This window comes from Symsagittifera roscoffensis, chromosome 2 (genome assembly GCF_963678635.1).
Source record: "Symsagittifera roscoffensis chromosome 2, txSymRosc1.1, whole genome shotgun sequence".
Classification (NCBI taxonomy): domain Eukaryota; kingdom Metazoa; phylum Xenacoelomorpha; order Acoela; family Convolutidae; genus Symsagittifera; species Symsagittifera roscoffensis.
The window spans coordinates 70387991-70412953 of record NC_087063.1 but is presented as its reverse complement, the minus strand read 5'-3'; the positions used below and the strand labels follow the sequence as shown (position 1 = coordinate 70412953).

General features: G+C 34.7%; 2 protein-coding genes across 2 annotated transcripts; both read left to right on the top strand.

Moving 5' to 3' along the window:
- Nucleotides 1–35: 35 nt before the first annotated feature.
- LOC134840396 (KAT8 regulatory NSL complex subunit 2-like) lies at nt 36–2460 on the top strand. The gene is made up of 4 exons (XM_063856177.1): nt 36–490; nt 768–1093; nt 1496–1877; nt 2169–2460. Exons 1-4 carry the CDS (start codon nt 134–136, stop codon nt 2427–2429), a joined length of 1326 nt encoding a protein of 441 aa, XP_063712247.1. The 5' UTR covers nt 36–133; the 3' UTR covers nt 2430–2460.
- A 12495-nt stretch (nt 2461–14955) lies between these two features.
- On the top strand, nt 14956–18028 carry LOC134839067 (sulfotransferase 2A1-like). Its single transcript, XM_063854478.1, has 2 exons — nt 14956–15749; nt 17542–18028. Exons 1-2 carry the CDS (start codon nt 15202–15204, stop codon nt 17885–17887), a joined length of 894 nt encoding a protein of 297 aa, XP_063710548.1. The 5' UTR covers nt 14956–15201; the 3' UTR covers nt 17888–18028.
- The last annotated feature ends 6935 nt before the right edge of the window (nt 18029–24963 follow it).

Genomic DNA, 24963 nt, shown 5'->3' with positions numbered 1-24963 from the left:
ACAATGATTTTTCTCCAAAACACACACCTGGCATGTCTTACGATAATCTCACATAGTCACAGCTTAAATAAAAATATAAAATTTGAATGTGTTTGGTGTTTTGTATGAAAATCAATATTTAAGATTTGACGCAATGATGAATAAACAGTCTCAGAATAGCGAAGCTCGTTCATCCAACTCGGATACGAAGCCTGAAAAGTCTACAAATCAGTCGCAAGGAAGTTTCAAGCTCTCGATTCCGAAAGAAAAAATGTGCAAATTTAAAAATAGAATTTGCCGCAGACCATGTGTGAAATCTTTTGATTACTGCGAATTGCATGTGCAAATTATCCCACCTGAAATGAGTAATGAAAGCAAAAGTGGCTTTGCGAGGTGTTCGTTTGTAGCTCCGAGAACGGCCACACAGTGCTGGAATCCATCTATTATGACACCAGGAAATGGCGACAAGGGCAACTGGCCTCGCCAATTTTGCAGGCAGCACAGAATTAAGGTTCATTTTACCAAAGATTCAATTGTAAAATAGTTTTCTTTCGAAATGTTTTACAAGCTGGTACAATAAAATAGTTTTTTTCGTGTCGAGGGAAAGGGATTCTCGCGTTGTTAAGCCTTAGATTTGCTTAATTCGAGACAGTTTCCGAATCAGTTGTAATACATTTCAAAGTGTGAGGGTTTTGTTTCTTCTAACCATAATTGATGTTTAATACAGATGGAAACTATTGCTAACATCATCTGGTAAGGTATTAAAAAAAACTGGTCAGTTTTTTTAGTTCATCCTCGCGCAGAAACGAGGCCCTCGTGTGCAACATCTGAAATCAAAAGCAATTGTGGACAAATACGTCCGGAACATCAAGCGACTGGCGGGTAAGACTCAAAACAGCGTCGTAATTGACAGCCCCGACAGCAAAGACGACGAGAAGCCGTTCGGAGGCATGACGTCATCGCTTTTTGGAGGCGAGTCGTTGGATGACTCACTGGTAGATATGGAGGATTCAGACGAGGAGTGTCTCGATAGTCTGCCTCTGTCTAAGTTCCAGCCGGATATAGTGGAGAATGATATTGATACGCGTGACATGGGAACACTGGACCCTTTGAGGTTAGTGTTACTTGGTACGGGCCCGACTCATCACAGACGCTCGAAAAACGAATTTTCTTTACTGGCTTGCAACTAAGGTCTATAGAATTTGATGTATTGCACAGTTTATTGAGCGGGTGCGTTTGAAGTCCGGCTTTAAGTTCATTCAATGATACCATTTAGAAGAGGGGTTAAATTCTTGAAGAGCTGACGTTCTTAAACCACGGAACTGTTATTTATATCCTCCAAACTGGCAACAAAAACTTGTTGCCACATTAGGCAGTGATTTTTGGTATTTTGGGGTCTATAGCTATAATGGGAACCAACCAGAGTATAAAGTCTTTTTATACTCTATAAAGTAAATTTTTTTCTAACATTATCAACTAGAGAATAGTTTTTTCTAACATTATTAAATTTGCCTAGACATGCATGTATATACACATCGGAAGAAATCGGTCGAATTTTGTGTCTGAAAATGAAGAGACTGCAACAATTGTATAAGCAGCAGTTCAAGTTCCTAGAATACGAACTCAACTTGACAAACATAGAATACGCCAAACAAACTGCGAAACTGTCGAAAGCCCCGGAAACAGCTCAACCGAAACCGCTAAATGTTCTGAGCAAAGTGACAAACGAAAATGAAACCCTTGAATCTGTGGAGTACAGAAAGTCAATGCGCTTTTTGAAAACCGCAAGAAAGTTCAAAGGACAAGAGGCGCTGTTGAAAATGAAACAAGACGAAAAGAAGCGTATATTTTCGACCAACGAGGATTTCACATCGAGTTCTAGTTATCTTCCATCACAGGTAAGGTTGCGTAGAATTTTTTGGCAAGTAGAGGTATTTAATAGAGTTATTTTCCAAGCAAATCTTTTACCGTTTCCAAGCTTTTAGTTTTTATCCATCAAAGTTTCTGTTCACATCGTCCAGTTGTTTGTAACTTTTTCACAGGTATTCATGACGAAATTTGAAAAGTAAGACCGAAAATGATAAACAATATTACCAACTAGTGGTAAACTCAAGTGATTGTTAGAAAGTTTTTATTGACGAAAAGCCAATCTTATTATGAATAGTAAAAGAAATTCAGATTTTTTTCAGGCACAAGCAACGAAATGTGCGTTTATCGTCACGTCAAGAAGTAGTCTTAGATGTGGTAAACGAACAATACCCAAAAGCAAGTACTGTCTAGAACACATTGTGAGTGACCGAAACCAAGTTTTGTTCAGCCAGTGTGCAATAATTGGAGACGACTCAAAGACGTGCCCGACTGTATTGAAACCTTATTTGTTTGAAAGCTCTTGTGATTTGCACAGAAAACTGAAACCTATAGTTTTTGAACCAACAGAGACAAACTTTTGAATTTGAATTAATTTATGTTGTGAATTATTTTAGAGGTTAAAAATTCAATGATATTTGCAAAAAGCGTTTTTACAGCCTATTTTACCAAATGCAAAATTGAGAAATTTGCTACAGACATGACATAGTTTTTTTTTAGTTAGCAGAAGGCGTGAAAAACAGTATATACCTGAAAGGCAATGTTGCGAACAAATATTCGGCCGAGTAATATATCATATTCAAACCCGTTTAGTCGCAAATCGATTAATATTATTTCAGTGTCGAGAAAAAAGTGGAAATACTACAGGACTACTGTTTTCCAACGTGAGTGGCAAATATTAGTGCTACCTTTAGAAGGTGGCTGAATTGGCTAATTAATAGCAAAATAAAACTACTGATAGATTTTTATTGATCAAATGAACCGAAGAAAGCTATTTGTTTCATACAGCATTAAAATAATAAAAATTCGTTTCAAGATTTTCCGACAATATTTTGCGTTTTGAAATTGGACGTTATATTTTCCACTTCATTACATGCAAAATTAGTATGGTTGACTATAGCTTTTTACATACCAAATTATTACTTCCAAATTTTGTCTTTTTCTGCGGTTTGAAGCTCTAAGCTTTCTTGCTTGTTTTTGGTTTCTAAAAGCGTCAATGGCTCAATTGTGTAGGTCATTCAACTGGAAAACTTGATTGGCAGATAACTGAGGCCATTTATTTAGCAAATTTCGCTAGATTTTTCCTTTTAACCTTTTGAAAATACTCCTTTGCGATTTTTACACAAGCATAGCTTGTGTTATAGTATGAATTTTTTTTCCAACTTAAGTCGCAAATAATGTTGCGATGCAATTTTTGCGAAAAAATTTATTCTTTTTGAAAGTGTTCATTTTGATCCAGCTATTGAGTACAGTTAATGCTAAGGATAATAACATTGACTGTTATATTACAAATAGCACTGTAGCTTCAGGGCATCATGGATCTATAGCGTAGATGTAGGGAAGGAGACAGCTGCAAAATAAGGGGGGTCGAGCCTGGGCAGAGTCGGATGTTTTTATTGAACTTTTTCGTATATTAGTTAAAATGCGTCTTCTCTATAAATTGAGGCATATGTTAGTTGGTAAATTTCTTTTTCTTTAAATTGATTGGTGCTGCTTATTCGTCATAATTGGCTTGCGTCACTTAGCAATTATGTAGACTCATGATTGGCGTGCGTCACTTATAAAATTTTGTAGGCTCAAAATTTTACTCATTCAGAAGCGTTATCGGTCATTTTTTTTGATTGTGTATGCGAAGTGCAACTTCGCCTCTGTGTTCAAATTTGAGAAGTGACGAATACTTTTTTGGTATAGACATGACAAAAAGTATTTTTTAAGTTAACGTTTGCAAAGTACAACTTCGCCATTTTTTTGTTTTCTAGATTATGAAAGTTAGAATATTTTTGTTGGAGAAATGAGGCCAGAATAATTTCGGATACATAAACACCAACCGACTAAGCGTTCTTACGCTTTCGAAGCAAGTGTATTCGTGTGAACCTTCTTTTTTTCCAACCTAGGTTGCAAGTTTTGTTGCCACTTTTGGGCCAGCTTTTTCATAGCATGTGCTTTGACATTCGAATAGTAATAAATTAACACAGTTTATGCATTTCTAATTCATCAAATGAACCGAAAAAAGTGACTTGTTTCAAACAACATAACAATAATGAAATTTCGATTTCAGAAAAATTCTATCTGCATATATCTTGCAATTTTTGAAATGCATAATTTATACATACTGTGGCTTAGTGCTTTGCAATTTGTTACATGCAAAGATAGTGTGGATGCCTTCAGTTTGTTTTAATCCAAACTATTACTTGCAAAATTAAGTCTATTTGTATTTGGTGTGATTTTAGCTGAATCGCATTGCCAATTCATTAGCACATGTAGCTGCTTTATTCATGATTAGTGTTTGTCGGTTGTTAAGCTTGCATTGCTGAGTGGATATTGCGTGAGACTCAAAATCTCTTGATTGCAGTAGGTCGCAGATTGGAATCCTACAAGTAGCCGAAATTTGGTAATTCGAAGCTTATTTCAACTTATTCTTATTTCATTTGGAGCTGGATTTTGGTCGTGTTCTCGCTAGTGTTTTCGAAGCTCAGCTTCGCTTCTGTGTAAATATGTTTTTGCTACATTTTCTGTCCAAAAGATCAATTTCGTAAAGCTCATCGATTTAGTGTTGTTTTGTTCCTTAAGCTGAGTTTCGCTTCACCTTGTAACTTTGATCAGAGTTGATGATAAGAATACTTAAAATTTCATCTTTTTAACAAAATTAAGTTGTCTGCTGAGCGAAGTTGACAGCTTTTAAATTTACTTTAGCTTTTTACTGTTCATAATGACATAAATTGCTATTTACACTTAAGAGATCAAATGTTTTGTTATCGGGAATTAGACTTTTTTCGGCAAACATTTTTTCTTACAACAATTTGAACTTCCAGGTTCCTTTCCCGTTGAACTAAAGATAACGTTTTTGCAACCTGGGGGATCATTTTTTTCCGGCTCAACTGGTGCATGCTTAAAGATTGTCAGCTTTATTTCTTCTTTATAAGTTTGACTCCGTTGCGAGATTAAAATTCAATTATCATGCTTGGCATGCTCTTTAGAATCCCTGTTGATACAATCAGGAATTATGCAAGTTTAAGGGTTTGGGTTTTTCAATTTTATTCAAATTTTAGTTTTTATCGAAAATTTTTTTGTCGATTTTCAAAAAAAAGGTATCTTTAAAAAGACTTCTTACATTCCTCTGTCTGTACTATCGCCTAGTCTCTTTTTTTTTACCCCACTGCATTCTTCTAGGGAAAATATTTGACCCATATTTTTGTTTTCTCAGAAATTACCTTCCCAAATCTGAGATTTTGCGATCAATGTATAAAACGGACTGTGGGAAGCTCCCTTGTTTAACTGGCTATGCCCATTTTTTACCCAAAAAGGTATCACCCTCGGAAAAGTCAAACTCTGATTTTTTGAACTTGAATTTTTTTATACTATTCTCGAGAAATACTCTCACAAATCTGACAAATTGAACTCTCTGGAAATAACGGGATGTTGGTATCTCCCTTGCTTAATGGACTCTGTAATTTTTTGCCACAATAAGTTATCGAACTCGAAAAATCGATATTTGTTTTTACCGTTTTTTGAAAATATTTGATTTTTTTTTCAAAAAGTACTCGCTCAAATCTAAATTCTTGCGTTCAGTCGAAAAAAAGTTAGTATGAATTTTTTCTGCATTAGTGGCTAGGCTCAAAGGTTCTACACAAAAAGCTATGATTCTCTGAAAAGTCGAGTTTATGGTTTTTTGACCATTTTCTGGAAACTTTTTGACCCTTCTAGGAAAATACACTACAATTCTTAGATGAAGTGTTCAATCGAGAGACCTGATTTTGGGAACTTTCTTTGATTAAGTAGCCACGAACTTATATTTGAAGAAAAACTGGGATTGTGGAAAGCCTTTTTGAGCTTTATTTTTTTTAGAGTTTTTTGATTTTTCCTATTAACTACCGTATCAATCTTTCATCTCAGATTTGAAATGGTAATTAATAAGAAAAATCAGAAAGTTTTAAAAAACGATCTTAAGCTCAAAAATACTCTCCAAAATCCAAGTTTTTCTTCAAAAACAATTTCGTGGCCACTTAATCAGAGAAAGATGCCAAAATCAGGTGTCTCGATTAAAGACTTCATCTAAGAATTGTAGTGTAGTTAAATAAAAAGAACAGGTTACAAAATTTTTTTCCTGCAGTTGCGGCGACTTCTTTAATAATTAAACGAACAAAGTTATGTTTTTGTGAAGATAACCTTTTCTCCAAATTTTCACTCTTCTCACTCATTTGAGTAAAGAAACAACTAAATACTTAGACAAAGTCCAATATATGAATTTTTTGATATTTCGTCCTGCATAATTATAATAAATTTTAAAAACAACACAAAGGTATCTCCAGTTTTAGTTTTCTTTACCAAGACACTTAAAAATTAAATTTTGCGTAGTTTTTTTCAACAATTTTTTTTATTTTTTTGTCTTGTTATGTTTTCTTTTCTATGTTCGTGTTGTATCGCAAGTGCTACAAAGCTCCACCTCGCCTTTTAATTGCTTTGTTCTTCCATTACGAGGCCAAACTGTGCACTGGATAGGCGCACAATTTTGTGTCTGTATGTTCCTGGATTGCAGAGACAAGTCTCAAAACATGTTTAAATTTTGTCGGAAAGATCAAAGAAAAGGGAAGAACAAAAGGAGCGTCCTTGCTGCAGAATCCGCTTGCAATTTGCAAAATGCACAGTTTGGCTTCGTATTGTCAACGTACAAAAAATATTTGATTTTTGTTATTTTGACCAAATAGAAACTCTTTTTTCATTTCCTGAGTAAACTGCGTACGAGACGAAAAATTAAGGCCAAATTTTTTCTGACAAAACTATTTTTTCTAATAAACACAGGCCACTTAAAAATAAAAATATGAAATCTACGTTTTTGTGACACATTTTGCTGCTAGATAGGTTATAGAAATTTATCTTTGAGAAAAAATTATTTGGTTATTGTGTCCATGTTTTGTCAAAATTTACAAGTCTGCTGAGCAAAAATGTCCGCTTAAAATCTAGCTTAAATTACAGATGTTTACAATAGAATTCAAAAAAAATCAATTTAAAAAGCGTCTTCTACCCAATCTATTGATTCTCTCAGGCAAATTTGGCTGAACAGAAAGTTTTTGATACATTTCTATGAAAGAAAATATTATTACCATTGCGATAATTAAGGGTTTTTCAATCGGGTACTAGACTTTTTTCCCGTAAACAACTTTGTCCACAGGATGACTAAAATTTGGTCATCTCCTAATGTATCTCTATTTCTACTCAAGATGCAATTCTAACTGCTGTAATTAAAAAGCGATCTTCAACGACTAAGGTGAAAATTGATTTACAGCTGAAAAAGAATTACAGATTTAAGTTGATTTTTTTTGTCGGCTTCATAAATTTTGACCCAGTTTTTTGATGTTTTTTTTCATGATGGTAATCATAGTTCAGGGTTTCCTGGTTTTGATAGGCTCCAAAAAATTTTCTCAGAAATGAATTTTTTTGGAGTTTTTTTGCTGGAAAGTTTTTTTTGCAAACAAACTATCATTTTTTCGGATGGATGTCTACTCATTTTTTTGTTTAAAAAAAGTGTGAAGCTAACTTTAAAGTTAATTAGTTAAGTGTGTTTTAGATTTAAGCAATCTTGTTTGAAATTGTTTCAAGTTGTTGGCTTAACGTATTGTTTCAGTTTGTCAGAAAAATATTTCAAAAAAATTGATTAATTTCCAGAATTTTTTTGCAATTTTTAATCAACTGTTTTTTTTCTTAAAAAAATTGTGGCAGCATGTTTTGCACAAGATTTTGGCATGTGTTTCTTTCTGCCCTAAATTTTGTAAATTTTTTTCCACATTTTTTAATTTTCTTTGGCGTTTCTTTTTTGTTGTGATGTAGCTCTCTTACCGTTGCATATAAACTTCATACCTGATAGTTCTTGACATTTTTGCGTTATTTTCAAAAACTTTCAGAGTTTTTTAGATTTTCTGAAAATTTTTCGTGGCAATTGTTTGTAAATTTGGGATTCATGTTTTTGAAGTTTGTTTTTTTTCTTTTGATTTTATACTAAAGCGGATAGGGCTTTTGTCCCCGATTGGTTTTATTGGATATGCAGACTTAAAGATTGCAAGATTTAAGGAACGGTTATTAAGTACATTTAGAAATTGTCGTACTTAATTTTTTGACCGTAATATTTTGTTTTCGTTTTCATCTATAGGTTATCAGAAAAAAATGGATGAAGTTAAACCCAAATCCTTCTTTTTGTTTTGAAAATAATTGACCTCAATAGCAATTGCATAACATTTTTCTTCTGATAATTGAGTCTAACGGTTTTTCAACAAAATTCATTCATGGTTTTCAATTTTCGTTTAGGGCTGATTATCGTTTGAGTTTTGGAGCTCTATTGTGCAAAGCTCAGATTCGCCTCTGTATTAAATGTTTTTTTTTCAAAAAAAAATCCAAAAATAAGACAAGACTGCTCGTATCAGGGCAAAGCCCTGAATGTTCTGACTGCCTTTTAACGTTTAAGGAGCAGTATTAACCTATAAAAATAAAATGTAATAAAATAAAATGAAATTTTTTTTCTTCTAAAATTTGGATTTTTTTTTTTCAAAAATCATCCCACACACGCCATATAAAGTACAAAAGGATAGATTTCGCTCCTTGTAACAAATCAATTATGGCAACTAAGCTTCTTCCAACCAATTTGGAACGAATTCTAAGACGGATTAAATCTCCGCTTACGCGTTAATAGCGCGAAATATATCGCGCGTTAATTGTCCCAAATTGGCCAAATTGGCAATCTTTAAACCCCCATAACTTTACGAAAAATGGTCACAGGTGAAATATCTTTTCAAATTTATGCTCAGGGCAACAATACCTTTTGAATGATACAAAAAAAATTCCGTCAAAATGGCTAGTTAAAAAGTCGAAATTTGTCTGAAGAAAAAAAAACCCACCCCGAGCACAAATATTCCGTTACTTTCGTATTGAAAGTCGGAACAACAAGGAAAAAACAAAAAGTACTTACATTTAAGCTTTAATCGACCGTTTCCGCTATTCTAATTCTCAATTTAAGTTCTAACTTAATCTAGCTCGCCTGTACACAATCGTATGAAAACAGCCATATATTGATTCAAGCGGGACAATTGACAAAATTGATTTGATACAAATTAACAAGACTGCTCGTATCAAGGCGAAGCCCTGAATGTTCCGACTGCCTTTTCAGGTTTATGGAGCAGTAATAACATTAAAAAATTAAATATAATAAAAAAATGAAAAACATTTTTTTTCTAAAATTTAAATTATTTTTTATGAAAATAATCCCCCCACGCGCCATATAAAGTAAAAAAGGATAGATTTCGTTGCTTCTAACAAATCAAATATGGCGAATAAGCTTCTTTCAAACAATTTGGAATGATTTCTAAGTCGGATTAAATGTCCGCTTACGCTTTAATAGCGCGAAATATATCGCGCGTTAATTGTCCCAAATTGGCCAAATGGCAATCTTTAAACCCCCATAACTTTACCAAAAATGGTCACAGGTAAAATATCTTTTCAAATTTGAGCTCAGGACAACAATACCTTTTGAATGAAATAAAAAAACTTCCGTCAAAAATGGCTAATAAAAAAGTCGAAATTTGTCTGAAGAAAAAAAACCCACCCCGAGCACAAATATTCCGTTACTTTCGTATCGAAAGTCGGAACAATAAGCATGCTTTCAATGGTCCAGCTGAATATTTTTCTCTGCAAAACCTCTTAAGATGGATCTCTGAACCAAGAAGAGGGAAAAAGTAGATAGAGAGAGTGAGTAAAAAAACATATATACATAAAGACAGACAGACAGACAGAGACACAGATGAGAAGAAGAGTAAAAAAAGATAAATGGAACACTGAACAGTACATTGTACGTTTTAAACGTATTAAAAATTTCCTTTAAAGCGTTTTATTGCTTTCTTTTTTGTTAATTTTGCTTAGATTTCAAGTATTAGGTTCAAGCTTCAGGTCTAAACTACGTTTCAAATCAATTTGACTAACTAAAAACTTTCAACTTTCGATGTTAATTTTCAACAGCATGAGAAACCCACAACAGCCTCAAAAACAGTCATTTAATCTGGTGAATTGAATAATTTACTCATATTTATATTTCCATTTGATCTGTTTTTAAGAGCCTGAAAAATTGAGTTGCAAATTTGAACAAAGTTTTTGAGTGATTCTGAGTTTATCTGAAAAAATCTATTGTTAATCAAGTTTTTTGTTACAGCTTTCAAAGAAACCGACGGATTGCTTTTGTCTGGGCTGAGTTTTTTACTTAAACAATTTTCGACTGCTTAATTAAGTGCTTTTGTAAAATTTTATTGCGATCTGAAGGTTATTGTCTCAAGCTCTAAAGTAATTTTCTAAAACAAATGACATTTTTTTGATTTTTTTGCAAACTTATGAGGTTTAAAAATTGACAGTTTGGGATAAATAATGCGCAACATATTCATTTCTGATGAAGTGTAACTGGCAAATTTAATCATTCCAAATTTGACTGTGACAAAAATTTTCTTTGAGCCAAACGCTGCCAGACGCTAATATTATTGTTTTTTTGTGTGTGTTCCATAATGCGTATGAGCGTGGTAAAATTCAGAAAGCTTTAATAGAAGGTATTTTCTCTGATCTGAGCAGTTTTGTTGTTCCGACTTTCGATACGAAAGTAACGGAATATTTGTGCTCGGGGTGGGTTTTTTTTTCTTCGGACAAATTTCGACTTTTTAACTAGCCATTTTTGACGGAATTTTTTTTATATCATTCGAAAGCTATTGTTGTCCTGAGCTCAAATTTGAAAAGATATTTTACCTGTGATCTTTTTTGGTAAAGTTATGGGGGTTTAAAGATTGCCATTTTGGCCAATTTGGGACAATTAACCCGCGATATATTTCGCGCTATTAACGTGTAAGCGGAGATTTAATCAGTCTTAAAATCGTTCCAAATTGGTTGAAAGAAGCTTATTTGCCATAATTGATTTGTTAAAAGGAGCTAAATATATCTTAGAAGAAAAATTTTTTCATTTTTTTTTATTACATTTAATTTTTCGATGTTTTTACTGCTCCATAAAACCTTAAAAGGCAGTCGGAACATTCAAGGCTTCGCCCTGATACGAGCGGTCTTGTTTTATTTTGTTACTTAGAATTGGCTGTCATTTAGGGCTAATACCTTTTTTCGGATACTTGACCTGCCGTTGTATTTTTAGATTTGTAAAAAGGTTGATCAGAGGTTTCTATAAAACTTGGATTATTGTTACATTTTGGTTCCGGTTTTTTTTTGTGTTTTAGACTCTGACAAAAGAAAGAAAAACTTCAATGAGTTAAGATCAGCGTGCGTTCTTTTGTTCGAACTTTTGTTTTGTTCGCAATAAATAAACTTTTACTATACTGGAACGCGTTTTTGGGATTTCCGAACTTTTAAAATTATGTTTTCATCAAATTTGGACACTTATGTTGGGATTCTCTAATAATTTTTTGCAATCTTCTTCATTTTTATCATTCTTATCGCCTTTTTTGTAGTACACTGTACAGTCCAATGTTACATTTCTCTTTTTTCTCTCTCTCTCTTCCTCTCATCTCTCTTCTTCCTTGGTTTAGAGATCCATTTTCACTGAAAAAGATATAAGTTTTTGAATGTCTGCTTGACGATTGGAAGCATGGCTGTTCATTGGCACTAAGTAGTTGTTGCTAAGTGTCTTGCTGAGCGTTCGACTCAAAACATGGCTGTACTGTTATGGTTTTGCGCGAGCTAGCCTGATAAACTTACTTTGAAAAAAAATAATAGTGAAAACGCTTGTTTATGCGGAAGCATTATTTAAGCTAAATTTGAACAGCTGACAACTTTGCTCAGCAAACTCTTTAATTTTGAAAAATCATGAATCAGTGATCTTTTTTTTCTCAAAGACAATCTTCTATGTCTCAACCAACCTTAAAATTGGTCAAAAAAATTGAACTTTATTCTTTTGTTTTCTTTTGTCTGATTTTTGAAATTTTTCTGTATTTGTCATTTGCTGGGTCAACTTTGCTGGGCTATGTAGGAGGCTTCTTGTGATATAAGTTTCTCATCAATTAAAAAAGTAGTTTCAGTGTAATTCTTGATTAATTGAAAAAAGCCAAAATTACCCATTTTTGGGTTAAAATTTTGGTTGAGAATTTCGGAGAAAAAATTGCACCATAATAATTTTGATAAAATTCTAAGCAACTTTTGTTCTCTTCACTTTTTGTCTAATCTTAACCCAATTTGAGAAAAATGCGTTTGAAAATTCAAGTTTTGTTCGTTTTGTCCGGATAATTTAAATCAGCACTGTATAACTTATATTGGTAGGTATAACTGTCATGCAATTTTTTTTGTCAAAGCTTCCATTAAGTTCCCGAAAACTTATGTTTCCACGACAATGTTAAAGACTGATATTTGGCCAGAAAAATTGTATCGAGGCAACATACTGATACAAACACAACGTTCCGACTGATGGACGAGGTATCTGAAGTAGGTTTCGTTATAAATATTGATAAAGTGATCAAAAATGATAAATTGAAAATGTGATAAATGATATGTTATCATTCCGCAACGCAATATTTGGATCAACTAGTTTGCCTCAATTCAATCAGAAACTCATTGCGCGTTATTGTTCCGACTTTCGATACGAAAGTAACGGAATATTTGTGCTCGGGGTGGGTTTTTTTTCTTCAGACAAATTTCTACTTTTTAACTAGCCATTTTTGACGGAATTTTTCAATTTCATTCGAAAACAATTGATGTCCTGAGCTTAAATTTGAACAGATATTTCACCTGTGATCATTTTTCATAAAGTTATGGGGGTTTAAGGACTGCCATTTTTGCCAATTTGGGACAATTAAAGGGCGATAAATTTCGCGCTATTAACGCGTTAGCGAGATTTAATCCGTCTTAGAAATCGTTCCAAATTGGTTCAAGGATGCTTTTATGCCATAATTGATTTGTTAATAGGCGCAAAATCTATCACTTTGTAGTTAATATGACGTGTGGGGGGATGTTTTTACATTAAATCTCAAATTTTTTCAATTTTTTTTCTATTACATTGAAAATTTTCATGTTTTTAATGCTCCATAGACCTTAAAAGGCAGTCGGAACATTCAAGGCTTCGCCCTGATATGAGCAGTCTTGTTTTTCCGACTTTCGATACGAAAGTAACGGAATATTTGTGCTCGGGGTGGGTTTTTTTTCCTTCAGACAAATTTCGACTTTTTAACTAGCCATTTTTGACGGATTTTTTTTTATCATTCGAAAGGTATTGTTGTCCTGAGCTCAAATTTGGAAAGATATTTCACCTGTGATCTTTTTCTCGTAAAGTTATGGGGATTTAAAGATTGCCATTTTGGCCAATTTGGGACAATTAACGCGCGATATAATTCGCGTTATTAACGCGTAAGCGGAGAGGAGAGTTAATCCATCTTAGAAATCGTTCCAAATTGGTTAAAAGAAGCCTATTTGCCATAATCGGTTTGTTACAAGGAGCGAAATCTATCCTTTTGTACTTTATATGGCGTGTGGGGTGATGATTTTTATTTTAAAATTTCAACTTTTAGAAAACATTTTTTTTCCATTTTGTTTTATTTCATTGAATTTTTTAATGTTATTACTGCTCCATAAACCTTAAAAGGCAGTCGGAACATTCATGGCTTCGCCCCGATACGAACAGTCTTGTATTATTTTGCTGCCTACATTACGCTGTTAGACAATCTGGTAAGTATCGCTTTTTATTATAACCCCACCCCCATTGTTTTGCAAAAATTGTCATCTTTGAATTAATAATTTCTTTTTTGAACTCGAGTGTTCTGTACATTTTATACTGTATGTGGAAAATTCATCAAAAAGACAGCTGGTTGAAACTTTAGAAACTGCTCAGACAAAGAATCACCGGAACTCTTTTTTTCTGTATTCTTCTTCATCAGGTGGAAAATAAATGAAATTGTTCCAAGTTGTGCCTAACAAAATAAAACTTATCAAAAGAGCACCAATTTGACCAAGCACAGAAGGTATTTTAACCTACCATTGAAGGTGAGAACTTTCTATTAAATACCATTTTATCCAGAACTTATTGGTCAATCCACGAACTATTTCTCCAAATAAAAAAGAAAATGATGGATTCGAGAAAAAATTAAGTTTCGAACTTTATTTTTCATTTTTCTTGCATCTTTTTAACAGGTTTTTAAGGATTGAATTTGAAAATAAATTTCAGATGTGCATTTTTCTTGTTTTAATTGCTTTAGTTTAATTATAACAAACGATTTTTGATTCAATGATTTCTGAATGCCTCAATGCTTTATTACTAAAACAGTTTGTTAAAGAAGTCGCTTAAGTAGTTGCTAAAGTAATCAATCATTTAATTATCTCTTATTTGATGCATTAGGTTGTCTTAAGACTGTTTAGTCTCAATTAAAATTTCTTCAACGATATTCATTTTGAAATTATTTGAAGAGTGATCTAGTGTCCGATCTGCACAGAAATTAATTTAATTGTCCCTACCTCTTTTTTGTGTGTTTTTTTTGAATCTTTTTAAAGCAATTGGTTCTCATTTTATCAGTTTTATTTGAGCAAAACTTGGATAGATATCCATATCATGCAAATTTAAGAATCAGACCAATCAATAGAAATCCGTTTTTTAACCCTGCTTCGTTTTTTGATGGTGAGGTAGATCAAAACGCTCGAAAATCGTTTTCAGAACTTGCAGCCGTTCCAGAAAAGGTCAATTTTAATCTTAAGTTCGGCTCAGCTGCGGATAACACAGCTTTTTAAGTGCAGGATGCTTTAAAAACCAATAGTCAATATACTAATATCCTGCACCTGTTAGTATAATGATAAGCAATATACTTTTGAATTGTTTCATAAACAATCATTTTTTTTCAGTTATGAAACTGAAAAGAGGTTTAATCAAGCCACCATTCTACACTAATTCCTTTTTTGTTGCTTCAAAATCAGAGCAAAACAGCACGAAATTGTTTTTAACATTATATAAAGAAAAAATTATATTTACTGCAAAGCGTGAGTTTTCTCAATATAGATCTACGCATAGGTCAGTGTTCACCAAAACAACTACTCGTTATCAAAGGTTTGTGTACTTCTGTCATTGATTTATTTGCAGGTCGCTCAGTATCTGAATTATCAAACCTTTGCTAAAATAAGTACAATTATCGATCCAAAATGGCAATTGAAATTACCGAAACGAATCATCGATTTGAAAAAGTCGAGGGCGAGTATTTAGCAAACGGATTTCTCATGTTCAATTTCTACGGCCGCGATTACATGAAGAAAATCCCCGATTTCCCTTGGGACCCCAAAGATACCCTACTCGCGACTTACCCAAGAAGTGGGACTACTTTCACGCAGCGTATTGTTTCCGGCTTGAAGTTTGGCCCTGAAGCAATTTCGGATCAAAATTTTGACCTTTTCGAGCATTTTCCTCATTTGGATTTGAACTGTTTCCACGAAAATTTAAATTATTGTGGATACGACAAAGCTCTCGCAAAAGAACCTCCGAGGTTTGTGAAAACGCACGTTCCCCTGTCAGTAGCGCCGAAAAGTGTTGACGAGTTCGGAAAAGTGATCTATGTGTTACGTAATCCACGAGACGTGCTCGTGAGTCTGTTCCATTTCAATAAGAACGACACGACAATTAAGTTCAACTTCGACTTCGACACTTTCTTCGAGATGTTTCTGGAAGGATGCGTGATGAATGGCCATTGGTTCAGGTAAAAAAACATTTGGCTCTTTTCCAGTTTCCCCCCTTTTCAAAATACCGAGTTTTATGTTTGATTTACGTGTTATTACGGCTAAATGCGTGATGTTATGCGGTAAAGTATGAAGAACAAATATGTTCACAGTTGTCGATTTGTTCATCACGCCGAATTGGCTCTTTTTCCTTTTCTCCCCCACCTGCAATTTTTACATGTAAATTTGTTGACCACATTCTCCAATTGTTATGAAAATTTACATACAGACTAAAAAGGCCATGACAAACATATTTGGTCTTCATACTCAACCTCGGAAAACCACTCGCTACACTAATAAGTTGAAACTGGCGTGAGGTGGGGGGGGGGGGGATATGTTTAAAGGGCCATTAGTTTTTCTATCAACAAATGTGATTTGCCCACCTCAACAACAAAGAGGTTTTATAACTTTTTGATCTATGATTGGTGTTTTTCGATAGTTTTGCCCAAGATTGGCATCTTCACGATAAATGCATCTTCACAATAAGAAAATGTTGGGTGAGACTGATATCCTGATAAATTTTGCTCCATGGTGTGCAAGTAGCAAGTGTTGTATCTGATAACGAAGTTAAAGGCGGATGTTGTTCACTAGAAAAAAATTATAAAGTAACAAGGATAACCGGTTACTGTGCAAGTAGCACAGACTGTTCCGACCACAGTCTTACAAAAATCCAAAAAATGGCTCTTTTTCCTTCCCCCCCCCCCACCTCACTCAAACATGAATTTTATGGTCTAACGAGCGGTCTTACAAGGTTAATTATTGCGACCAAATATGTTTTTCATGGCCTAATTAGTCTACATGCCAATTTTCATGGCAATCGGACAAATTGAACGGTAACTTCAAATATAAAAGTTTGCAGGTGGGGGAAAGGAAAAAGAGCCCAAAAAATTTTTACAAATTGGTGTCGTTTTTTTTCTGCATGTGATAAAAAAATCTGAACAAAAAAAATAAATTTAGGCATATTTGACAGTCATAGTAAAAAGATGGCTCTTTTCCAGTCCCCCATTTCAAAATACCGAGTTTTATATTTGTTTTACGTGTTATTACGGCTAAATGCGTAATTTTATGCTGTAAAGTATGAAGAACAAATCTGTTCAGAATTGTCGATTGGTTCACCACGCCAAATTTCCTTGCATTATGAAAACGTTAAATAGACTTCTCATAATTGAATTGGAAAGGGGGGGGGGAACCGGAAAAGAGCCAAATAGATCAATTGGAAAACAGTTTTTGAAGAAAAATGACCAAAGAAACGAAAAATAATTTGAAAAAATTTTGAAATGTTAGAGCAGGGGAGGCTCCAGCAGCAACGGGGGTTGCTTAAAAACTTCAATTTTTTTTCCTTCAAACTTTCAAGTTTTTTATTCCCAAAGTTGCGCTAAAAAACTCTAGAAACTACCTTTGCCGGAATAAAATTAGGTTTTCACGGCTGAAATTAAGCTTAAATAAGCTTTTGTAAGCACATACGGTCACCTTATTAGCTCGAAATTAGACCAAAAATCAAGTTTTTCTCGACACTGGGAAAAATTCTTGAAAGTTTTTCTAATGTTGTTTGAATCACGACTAAAAGGGCTTCAATATGATATATAAATCAACCCAGTCCGACAATTATTTGTAACGCCTGATTTTGCGTGGAAAAAACTAAACTACATCCGAATACAAAGTTCCTCCCCGTTATCAATGGTCGGAACAAATAACTATTTAAAGCTCAGTTCCTGAAAAACATCAAGAAAACGGCTTGTTCAATATTTCCAACACTGAAAATTTCATTTTTAGATACAACTCCGAATGGTTAGACTTCTGCAACCGGAACGCAAATAGAAGCATCATCATCACGTATGAACAATTGCTGAGCAATTTCGAAAACAACGTGACCAAGTTAGCTCAGTTCCTGGAAATACCAGTCACCGATGAGCTCATATCAAAAGTCAAGGTCGAGACAAATGTAGAAAAAATGAGGAAAACTACCATTTGCGGAGGTCAAGATGATTTTGTGCGAAAGGGAATTTCGGGTGATTGGAAGAATCACTTCTCAGCCGAGCAGACTGAAAAGTTTGACTCCTGGGTGGAGAAAATGAAGGAAAAATACCCTAAACAGTTATTCGATCTAATTGGAGAATAGAGAAAAAATTCCGTTCAAGGTCTATTTTCTGCTGCAAGAACTTTGTAAAATTTCGTTTCTGATTTGTACTGGTATTAATTTGAGTAATTGATTATTTACAAGTATTGGCAATTTATAAATATTTACTCTGCTTTCAAATCATTTCTTTTTTACATTATAAGCTTGCAAAGAAACCTGTCAGTATCTTGAAAAACCTAGGTTTCAGGCTTTTTTAGGGAGGGGGGCGTATAGCGGCAGTCGTGAAAGCTTTTTCTTGACAGGAGCCTTAACAAGAAACCTCGGGATCTGGGCTCTTTTTCCTTCCCCCCCCCCCACCTGCAAATTTTTTAGAGTAATTTTTCTGTTCAGATTGTCGGATTGTTATCAAATTTGGCATACGGACTATTTAGGCCCTGACAAACATATTTAGTCTTCATACTCAGCCTTGTAAAACCACTCGTTACACCATGAAGTCTATACTTATGTGAGGTGAGGGGGGGGGGGATAAGGAAAAAGGGCCGGGATCTGTAAAAACCTGGTTGTCAAGATTGCTCGGTGATGTTGAAGATTTTGTTAGAGCCCGGTGATCCCAAGATTTCCTGTCTGGATCCCTAACGAGAGATGTGGCAAGTTTAACTGGATATAGTTCGAAATCAAAAACAGTATAACCTGTCATTTTTGTTTATTCATGGGGTCAGAAAAAAGACAAATTGGAGTTCATGTTTGAGTTGGTAAAAATAAAAAATACTCAGTAGGTCCATATGACTTCAAAATTTTGTTGAAAATTCAATGGAGTCCAACCGATTGCGAGCGTGAAGCGACAATTCGTAACAAGCGACAGTTGGTCGCAGGAGACAATTGCCAGTGTTTTAAGAAGCGATAATTCGTCGGCAAGCATATTGCAAGTAATAAAAAAATGATTCATGAATGCACAACAGCCGAGTAGCCATTGACTTTTAATTGAATCATGGTTCAGTAGACATGAAGAAACTCATCAGCGTTAACCAAACTCATACTCAATTTCATACATAAGTATTGGCAAGTTAGAAATATTTACTCTGCTTTCAAATCATTTCTTTTTTACATTATAAGCTTGCAAAGAAACCTGTCAGTATCTTGAAAAACCTAGGTTTCAGGCTTTTTTAGGGAGGGGGGCGTATAGCGGCAGTCGTGAAAGCTTTTTCTTGACAGGAGCCTTAACAAGAAACCTCGGGATCTGGGCTCTTTTTCCTTCCCCCCCCCCACCTGCAAATTTTTTAGAGTAATTTTTCTGTTCAGATTGTCGGATTGTTATCAAATTTGGCATACGGACTATTTAGGCCCTGACAAACATATTTAGTCTTCATACTCAACCTTGTAAAACCACTCGTTACACCATGAAGTCTATACTTATGTGAGGTGAGGGGGGGGATAAGGAAAAAGAGCCGGGATCTGTAAAAGCCTGGTTGTCAAGATTGCTCGGTGATGTTGAAGATTTTGTTAGAGCCCGGTGATCCCAAGATTTCCTGTCTGGATCCCTAACGAGAGATGTGGCAAGTTTAACTGGATATAGTTCGAAATCAAAAACAGTATAACCTGTCATTTTTGTTTATTCATGGGGTCAGAAAAAAGACAAATTGGAGTTCATGTTTGAGTTGGTAAAAATAAAAAATACTCAATAGGTCCAACTGACTTCAAAATTTTGTTTAAAATTCAATGGAGTCCAACCGATTGCGAGCGTGAAGCGACAATTCGTACCAAGCGACAGTTGGTCGCAGGAGACAATTGCCAGTGTTTTAAGAAGCGATAATTCGTCGGCAAGCATATTGCAAGTAATAAAAAAATGATTCATGAATGCACAACAGCCGAGTAGCCATTGACTTTTAATTGAATGTTTCCGAAACTACTGTGCAAATAACCTTGCTTAAACTTCCTTGTGACAAATTATAATTTTTCTTATTGCGACAAATCGCAGCTTGCAAAGATTTGCTGCCATGCATTTGAAATTACCTAAGCATATTTATACACAATTATCAGTTTGAAAATTATCAGTTTTTTCATGCTTTTTGTCTATTACAATCGTTTCGTGTCGCAGTACCAATCATGGTTCAGTAGACATGAAGAAACTCATCAGCGTTAACCAAACTCATCCTCAATTTCATACATAAGCAAAAGCGTTGCACAGAACACTTTAAAAAAGGTTAAAATTTTGTATGTGTTAGTAGTTGTAGCGAAAAAACTCGGAAATAAAAATTCGGAAATCAATGTCCTCACAATGTTTTGCTTAAAATGGAATTAATAAAAAAGCATCCTTTTATTACCAGGCCAAACGGTGTTCTCATATAATACGATATTTTATATATTTTAGCTGCCTGTCACTGGGTTACGCAAACACGAAAACATCATTGAAAATAGAAGTTTTGAGGATTCAATGACAAAATATTTTCTAGCCTTTTGGCGTAATCCGCTTACTTTTTACAAAATGCTCAGTTGTTCAAAATACACAAAATACAATTATTCAACTTTTTGAAACAAGGAAAATTGTCGTAGTCAACAAGATGTAATATGGCTAACAAAACTGCTCGTATCAAGGCAGAGCTCTGACTGTTCCGACTGCCTTTTTTTGGTCTCAGATAATTTGGTAATTTAAATATTGGCAAAATTATAAAATTTAGGCTAACAATATCACAAATTAAGTGTTACAGTTTGAGTCGTGTATGGTGTTAATAAAACCAATAATCTCTCTCAATTCAATTTGCAACGATTTTGTAGTTTGAGTTCAATAAAACAAGCAGTTTTACCAATACTCTTGGCATGTTATTATAGTTGTGTGCACACTCGGCTGGACACATGCAGATTAAGAGATCAATCCCTCAAGGGAACAGAGTTCTGTTAATGTGGTCTGAATAAAAAATACCACCCGAGCCCATATATGCCTATGCCTCTCTTTCTTCGAAAGTCGGAACAATACGATTAGCTTACGTTTGTTTGAACAATTTGTAGTAAATTACAAATTATTTTAGCGGAAAATGTATGCAGATACTTGCGATATTGTAAATACAAGCATATATATATAACTATATGCGGCTAAAAATCACATTTTAGCTCGTAACTGTTTTATCTACTAAAAACTTCAAATTTCGCAAACCAACACAAAAAGTGAATTTCACATAAACTTTATATTTGCATCTTGTATAGGAAAGAACTTATACTTATCTTGAGCCAAAACTCAATTTTGAAAAACAATTTTTACATTGTATTAACGCACAAACTAACTGAAAATTTTTTTATTTAAAACAACTGGTTTTGTTTAATTAAAACAACTGGTATTTTTTTTTCAGACCACATTAACAAAACTCTGTTCCCTCGAGGGATTCATCTCTTAATCTGCATGTGACCAGCCGAGTATGCACATAACTATAATAACCTGCCAAGAGTATTGGTAAAACTGCTTGTTTTATTGAACTCAAACTACAAAATCGTTGCAAATTGAATTGAGAGAGCTTATTGGTTTTATTAACACCATACACGACTCAAACTGCAACACTTAATTTTTGATATTGTTAGCCTAAATTTTGTAATTTTGCCAATATTTAAATTACCAAATTATCTGAGACCAAAAAAAGGCAGCTGTTGCAGAATCCACTTGCAATTCACAAAATTCACAGTTTGGCCTTGTTATGCAATAAGAGGCTTGCAGTGATATTGTTTTGTCAGTAAATGAACAAAAAGGTTTGGAGTTATGGCTCTTTTTACTTTTCCCCCACCAGCAAAATTTTACAAGTAAAATTTTGTTCACATTAACGGATTGTTACAAAAAATGGTATGTGGACTAATTGGGCTATGAGGGGAAAGGAAAAAGTAATTTTTGATTGACCAAATAAAGCCAAAAATGATCGTTTTTGGGGAAAATAGTTGGACCCGAGTATAGTTTCATTAAGCACGATTAGTCTAAAATCAAACCAATTTGCGAAAAACGCGGTGTAAATTTCAAGTTTCATTCATTTTGTCCGGATAATTTAAATCAGCACTGTATATGGCGTTCAAAAAATTTATTTCATGATTAATTTTTGGAAAAGTGTTTCAATTTAATTGAAATAATTCTGAGAAGTTCAGAAATTGCACGTGTTGCAAAATGCTAACTAAGTTCATTCATTCTGATATTGAGCGCACTGCAATAAAAAATCAGCAAAATTAAAAAAAAACTAAGTTTTGTTATATAAAGTTGAGACAAACTAAACATAAAAAAATAATCAAGTATGTTTTACACAGGGGACTTACTAAGAAGCCAGACTTTGACTCCAAACAACCCACCATCGTACAAGCCATGGAAGAAAAGCAATCAAGGAATGTTTTCCTGTCTTCCCAGAATTGGGAAACACTTCAATGTATTAAACACAACACCTGAACCAAAACCCGAGTACCAATCCGACGCTGAAACCAAGAATTGGCGGTGTGTGGAATTCCTGAAAGCGGAAAAAGACACCTTTCCAGTTTTCACGCATGAAGGAAATTTTTCGGGTGGCGAGCAGCCTGATTTCAACCCGAAGAAATACAACTACTCGCACTGGAAGGTTTAAAAACTTTTCCAGTTCCTGAAAGGGCTCTTCCTCCTTCTCCTGAAAGCTTTTTTGGCTCGTTTCCTTTCCCAGCATTTCTAATGAAAATCTGCAATGAAACATGACGCAATGACGCAATGAAATTCCGCAAAGTGAACAGTTTTTTTCTCTTCACTTTCTCCCATTGTTAAGCAAACTGATATGCAGACTAATTAGGCGATGACACGTTGGGTGGAGTTGAGAGTTGGAAAAAAACTTTCTGAAAGCAAACATTCAAACTGAATATTAAGTTTGTGGACGTTTTATCATAATTTTTTATACAGAGCTTGGGCAAAATTTATGAACAGATTTATAACTTTACAGTTTTAAAAAGTAAAAGTGAAGGTGGGAGGGCATTGGGCTCTTTTTCCTTATCCCCACCTCACACGAGCATCAATTTTATGGTGTAACGAGTGGTTTTACAAGGTTGATTATGAAGATCAAATATTTTTGCGATAGTCTAATTAGTCTGTTTGTCAATTTTAATGACAATCGGACAATGTGAACAAAAGTTTTCTTTGTAAAGTTTTGCAGGTGGGGGGGGGAGGAAAAAGAGCCGGGGGCTCTTTTCCAGTTCCCCCCCCCCCTTTCAAATTCAATTTTGAAAAGTCTATTTAACGTTGTCACAATGCAATGAAATTTGGCGTAGTGAACAAATCGACAATTCTGAACAGATTTGTTCTTCATACTTTACAGCGTAACATCACGCATTTAGCCGTAATAACACGTAAAACAAACATAAAACTCGGTATTTTGAAAGGGGGGGGACTGGAAAAGAGCCGAGCCGGGCATTGTTAGTATTTCTATGAGGCTCTTCTCCACCCCAACCCCCCATTTGAATTTCAATATTGAAAAACTATCTTTACGTTGTCATAATACAGAGCCATAATAACTCATTAGACTACTAATAAAATGGAAAATTTGCGGGGGAAAGTCGAAAGAGCCGTGATTATGGAAGCTTGATTTTGTATAATACTTTAAAACAGAATTGGACCACTGTAATTTTCAGTCAGGAATTGGAAAACTCCCAAGGTACCTTATGTCGTGTCATCCAATCAGGAAATTCCGTTGATGTACTACGAGTGTGAAAAGTACCAGCAAATCAGTCACTCTATCATACCGGAGTTCGAAATACCTGAAGTGAGTGCCTATATTCTAGACTCGAAATGTAAAGAGTCCAAAGAGTACCCGATGTATGCCTTACCACCTGGTCATTTCTGCCAGCTGCTGGAAACGGACTCGACTGACAAGCAATTCCGAGAGACTGGATTTTGGTTTCAAGGAACTCTTCCGGCTTACAGATTCTAACTTTTTTTGGATATTTAGCCCGAAGCACCTTCAATATAATACCTTTTGGCTCTTTTCCTTTCCCACTCATTTCTAAGGCTCTTTTCCAGTTTCCCTCCCCCCTTTCAAAATACCGAGTTTTATCCTTGTTTTACGTGTTATTACGGCTAAACGCGTGATCTTACGCTGTAAAGTATGAAGAACAAATCTGTTCAAAATAGTCGATTTGTTCACCACGCTAAATTTCATTTCATTATGACAACGCTAAATAGACTTTTCAAAATTGAATTTGAAAGGGGGGGGGGGAAACTGGAAAAGAGCCATTTCTAAATGTCTATTTTGCTCCTTTTCGTTATCTTGTTATTACGGCTGAATGCAGGGCTCTTTTTCCTTTTCCCCCCACCTGCAATTTTGGCTCTTTTCCAGTTCCCCCCCCCCCTTTGAATTTCAATTTTAAAAAGGTCTATTTAACGTTGTCATAATGCAATGAAATTTGGCGTGGTGAACAAATCGACAATTCTGAACAGATTTGTTCTTCATACTTTACAGCGTAACACCACCCTCGTAACCTCGTAAAACCACCTCGTAAAACCACCCGTTACACTAATATATTGAAGCTCGTGCGAGGTGGGGGGGAAAGGAAAAAGAGCCGAATGCAGGGGCGGATCTAGGATTTTCTCGAGGGGGGGGGGGATTTACAAAAAAATTTTGAAATTTTTGGCGACCTTTTTTTTAGGCCGACCAAATTGATTTTTCGGCTCTTTTTCCTTTTCCCCCCACCTCACTCAAACATGAATTTTATGGTCTAACGAGTGGTTTTACAAGGTTGATTATGAAAATCAAATATGTTTGTCATGGCCTAATTAGCCTACATGTCAATTTTCATGACAATCGGACAAAGTGGACACTAACTTCAATTATAAAAATTTGCAGGTGGGGGGAAGGAAAAAGAGCCGATTTTCCGAGCTCTCTTAAAGCACTAAAAAGACTCTGTTTGGCCAAAATTTTTGAAAAAAAAGGTCAAAAAAGCCGTTTTTGGCACTTTTTGGAAAATGTGGACAAAAAATTGTTTTTTTTTGGCGCGCGCTCCCCCTCAACTTTTCAAAATTAGTATAGATTGGCGCCAAAGGCGCCTTTAGAAATTTTTTAGGGTCGGTCGGCCAAAAATGGATTTCCCAAAAAGTACCGCCCCTGGCTAAATATGTGATTTTACGATCTAGAGCGGAAGCGGAT

Bases quoted from the DNA above. Each gene is read 5' to 3' on its own strand.
- LOC134840396 (XM_063856177.1), top strand. From the start codon at position 134: ATGATGAATAAACAGTCTCAGAATAGCGAAGCTCGTTCATCCAACTCG. The intron at 1,094-1,495 runs GTTAGTGTTACT...AAATTTGCCTAG, and splicing joins GGAACACTGGACCCTTTGAG to ACATGCATGTATATACACAT. The intron at 1,878-2,168 runs GTAAGGTTGCGT...GATTTTTTTCAG, and splicing joins CTAGTTATCTTCCATCACAG to GCACAAGCAACGAAATGTGC.
- LOC134839067 (XM_063854478.1), top strand. From the start codon at position 15,202: ATGGCAATTGAAATTACCGAAACGAATCATCGATTTGAAAAAGTCGAG. The intron at 15,750-17,541 runs GTAAAAAAACAT...TTTCATTTTTAG, and splicing joins ATGAATGGCCATTGGTTCAG to ATACAACTCCGAATGGTTAG.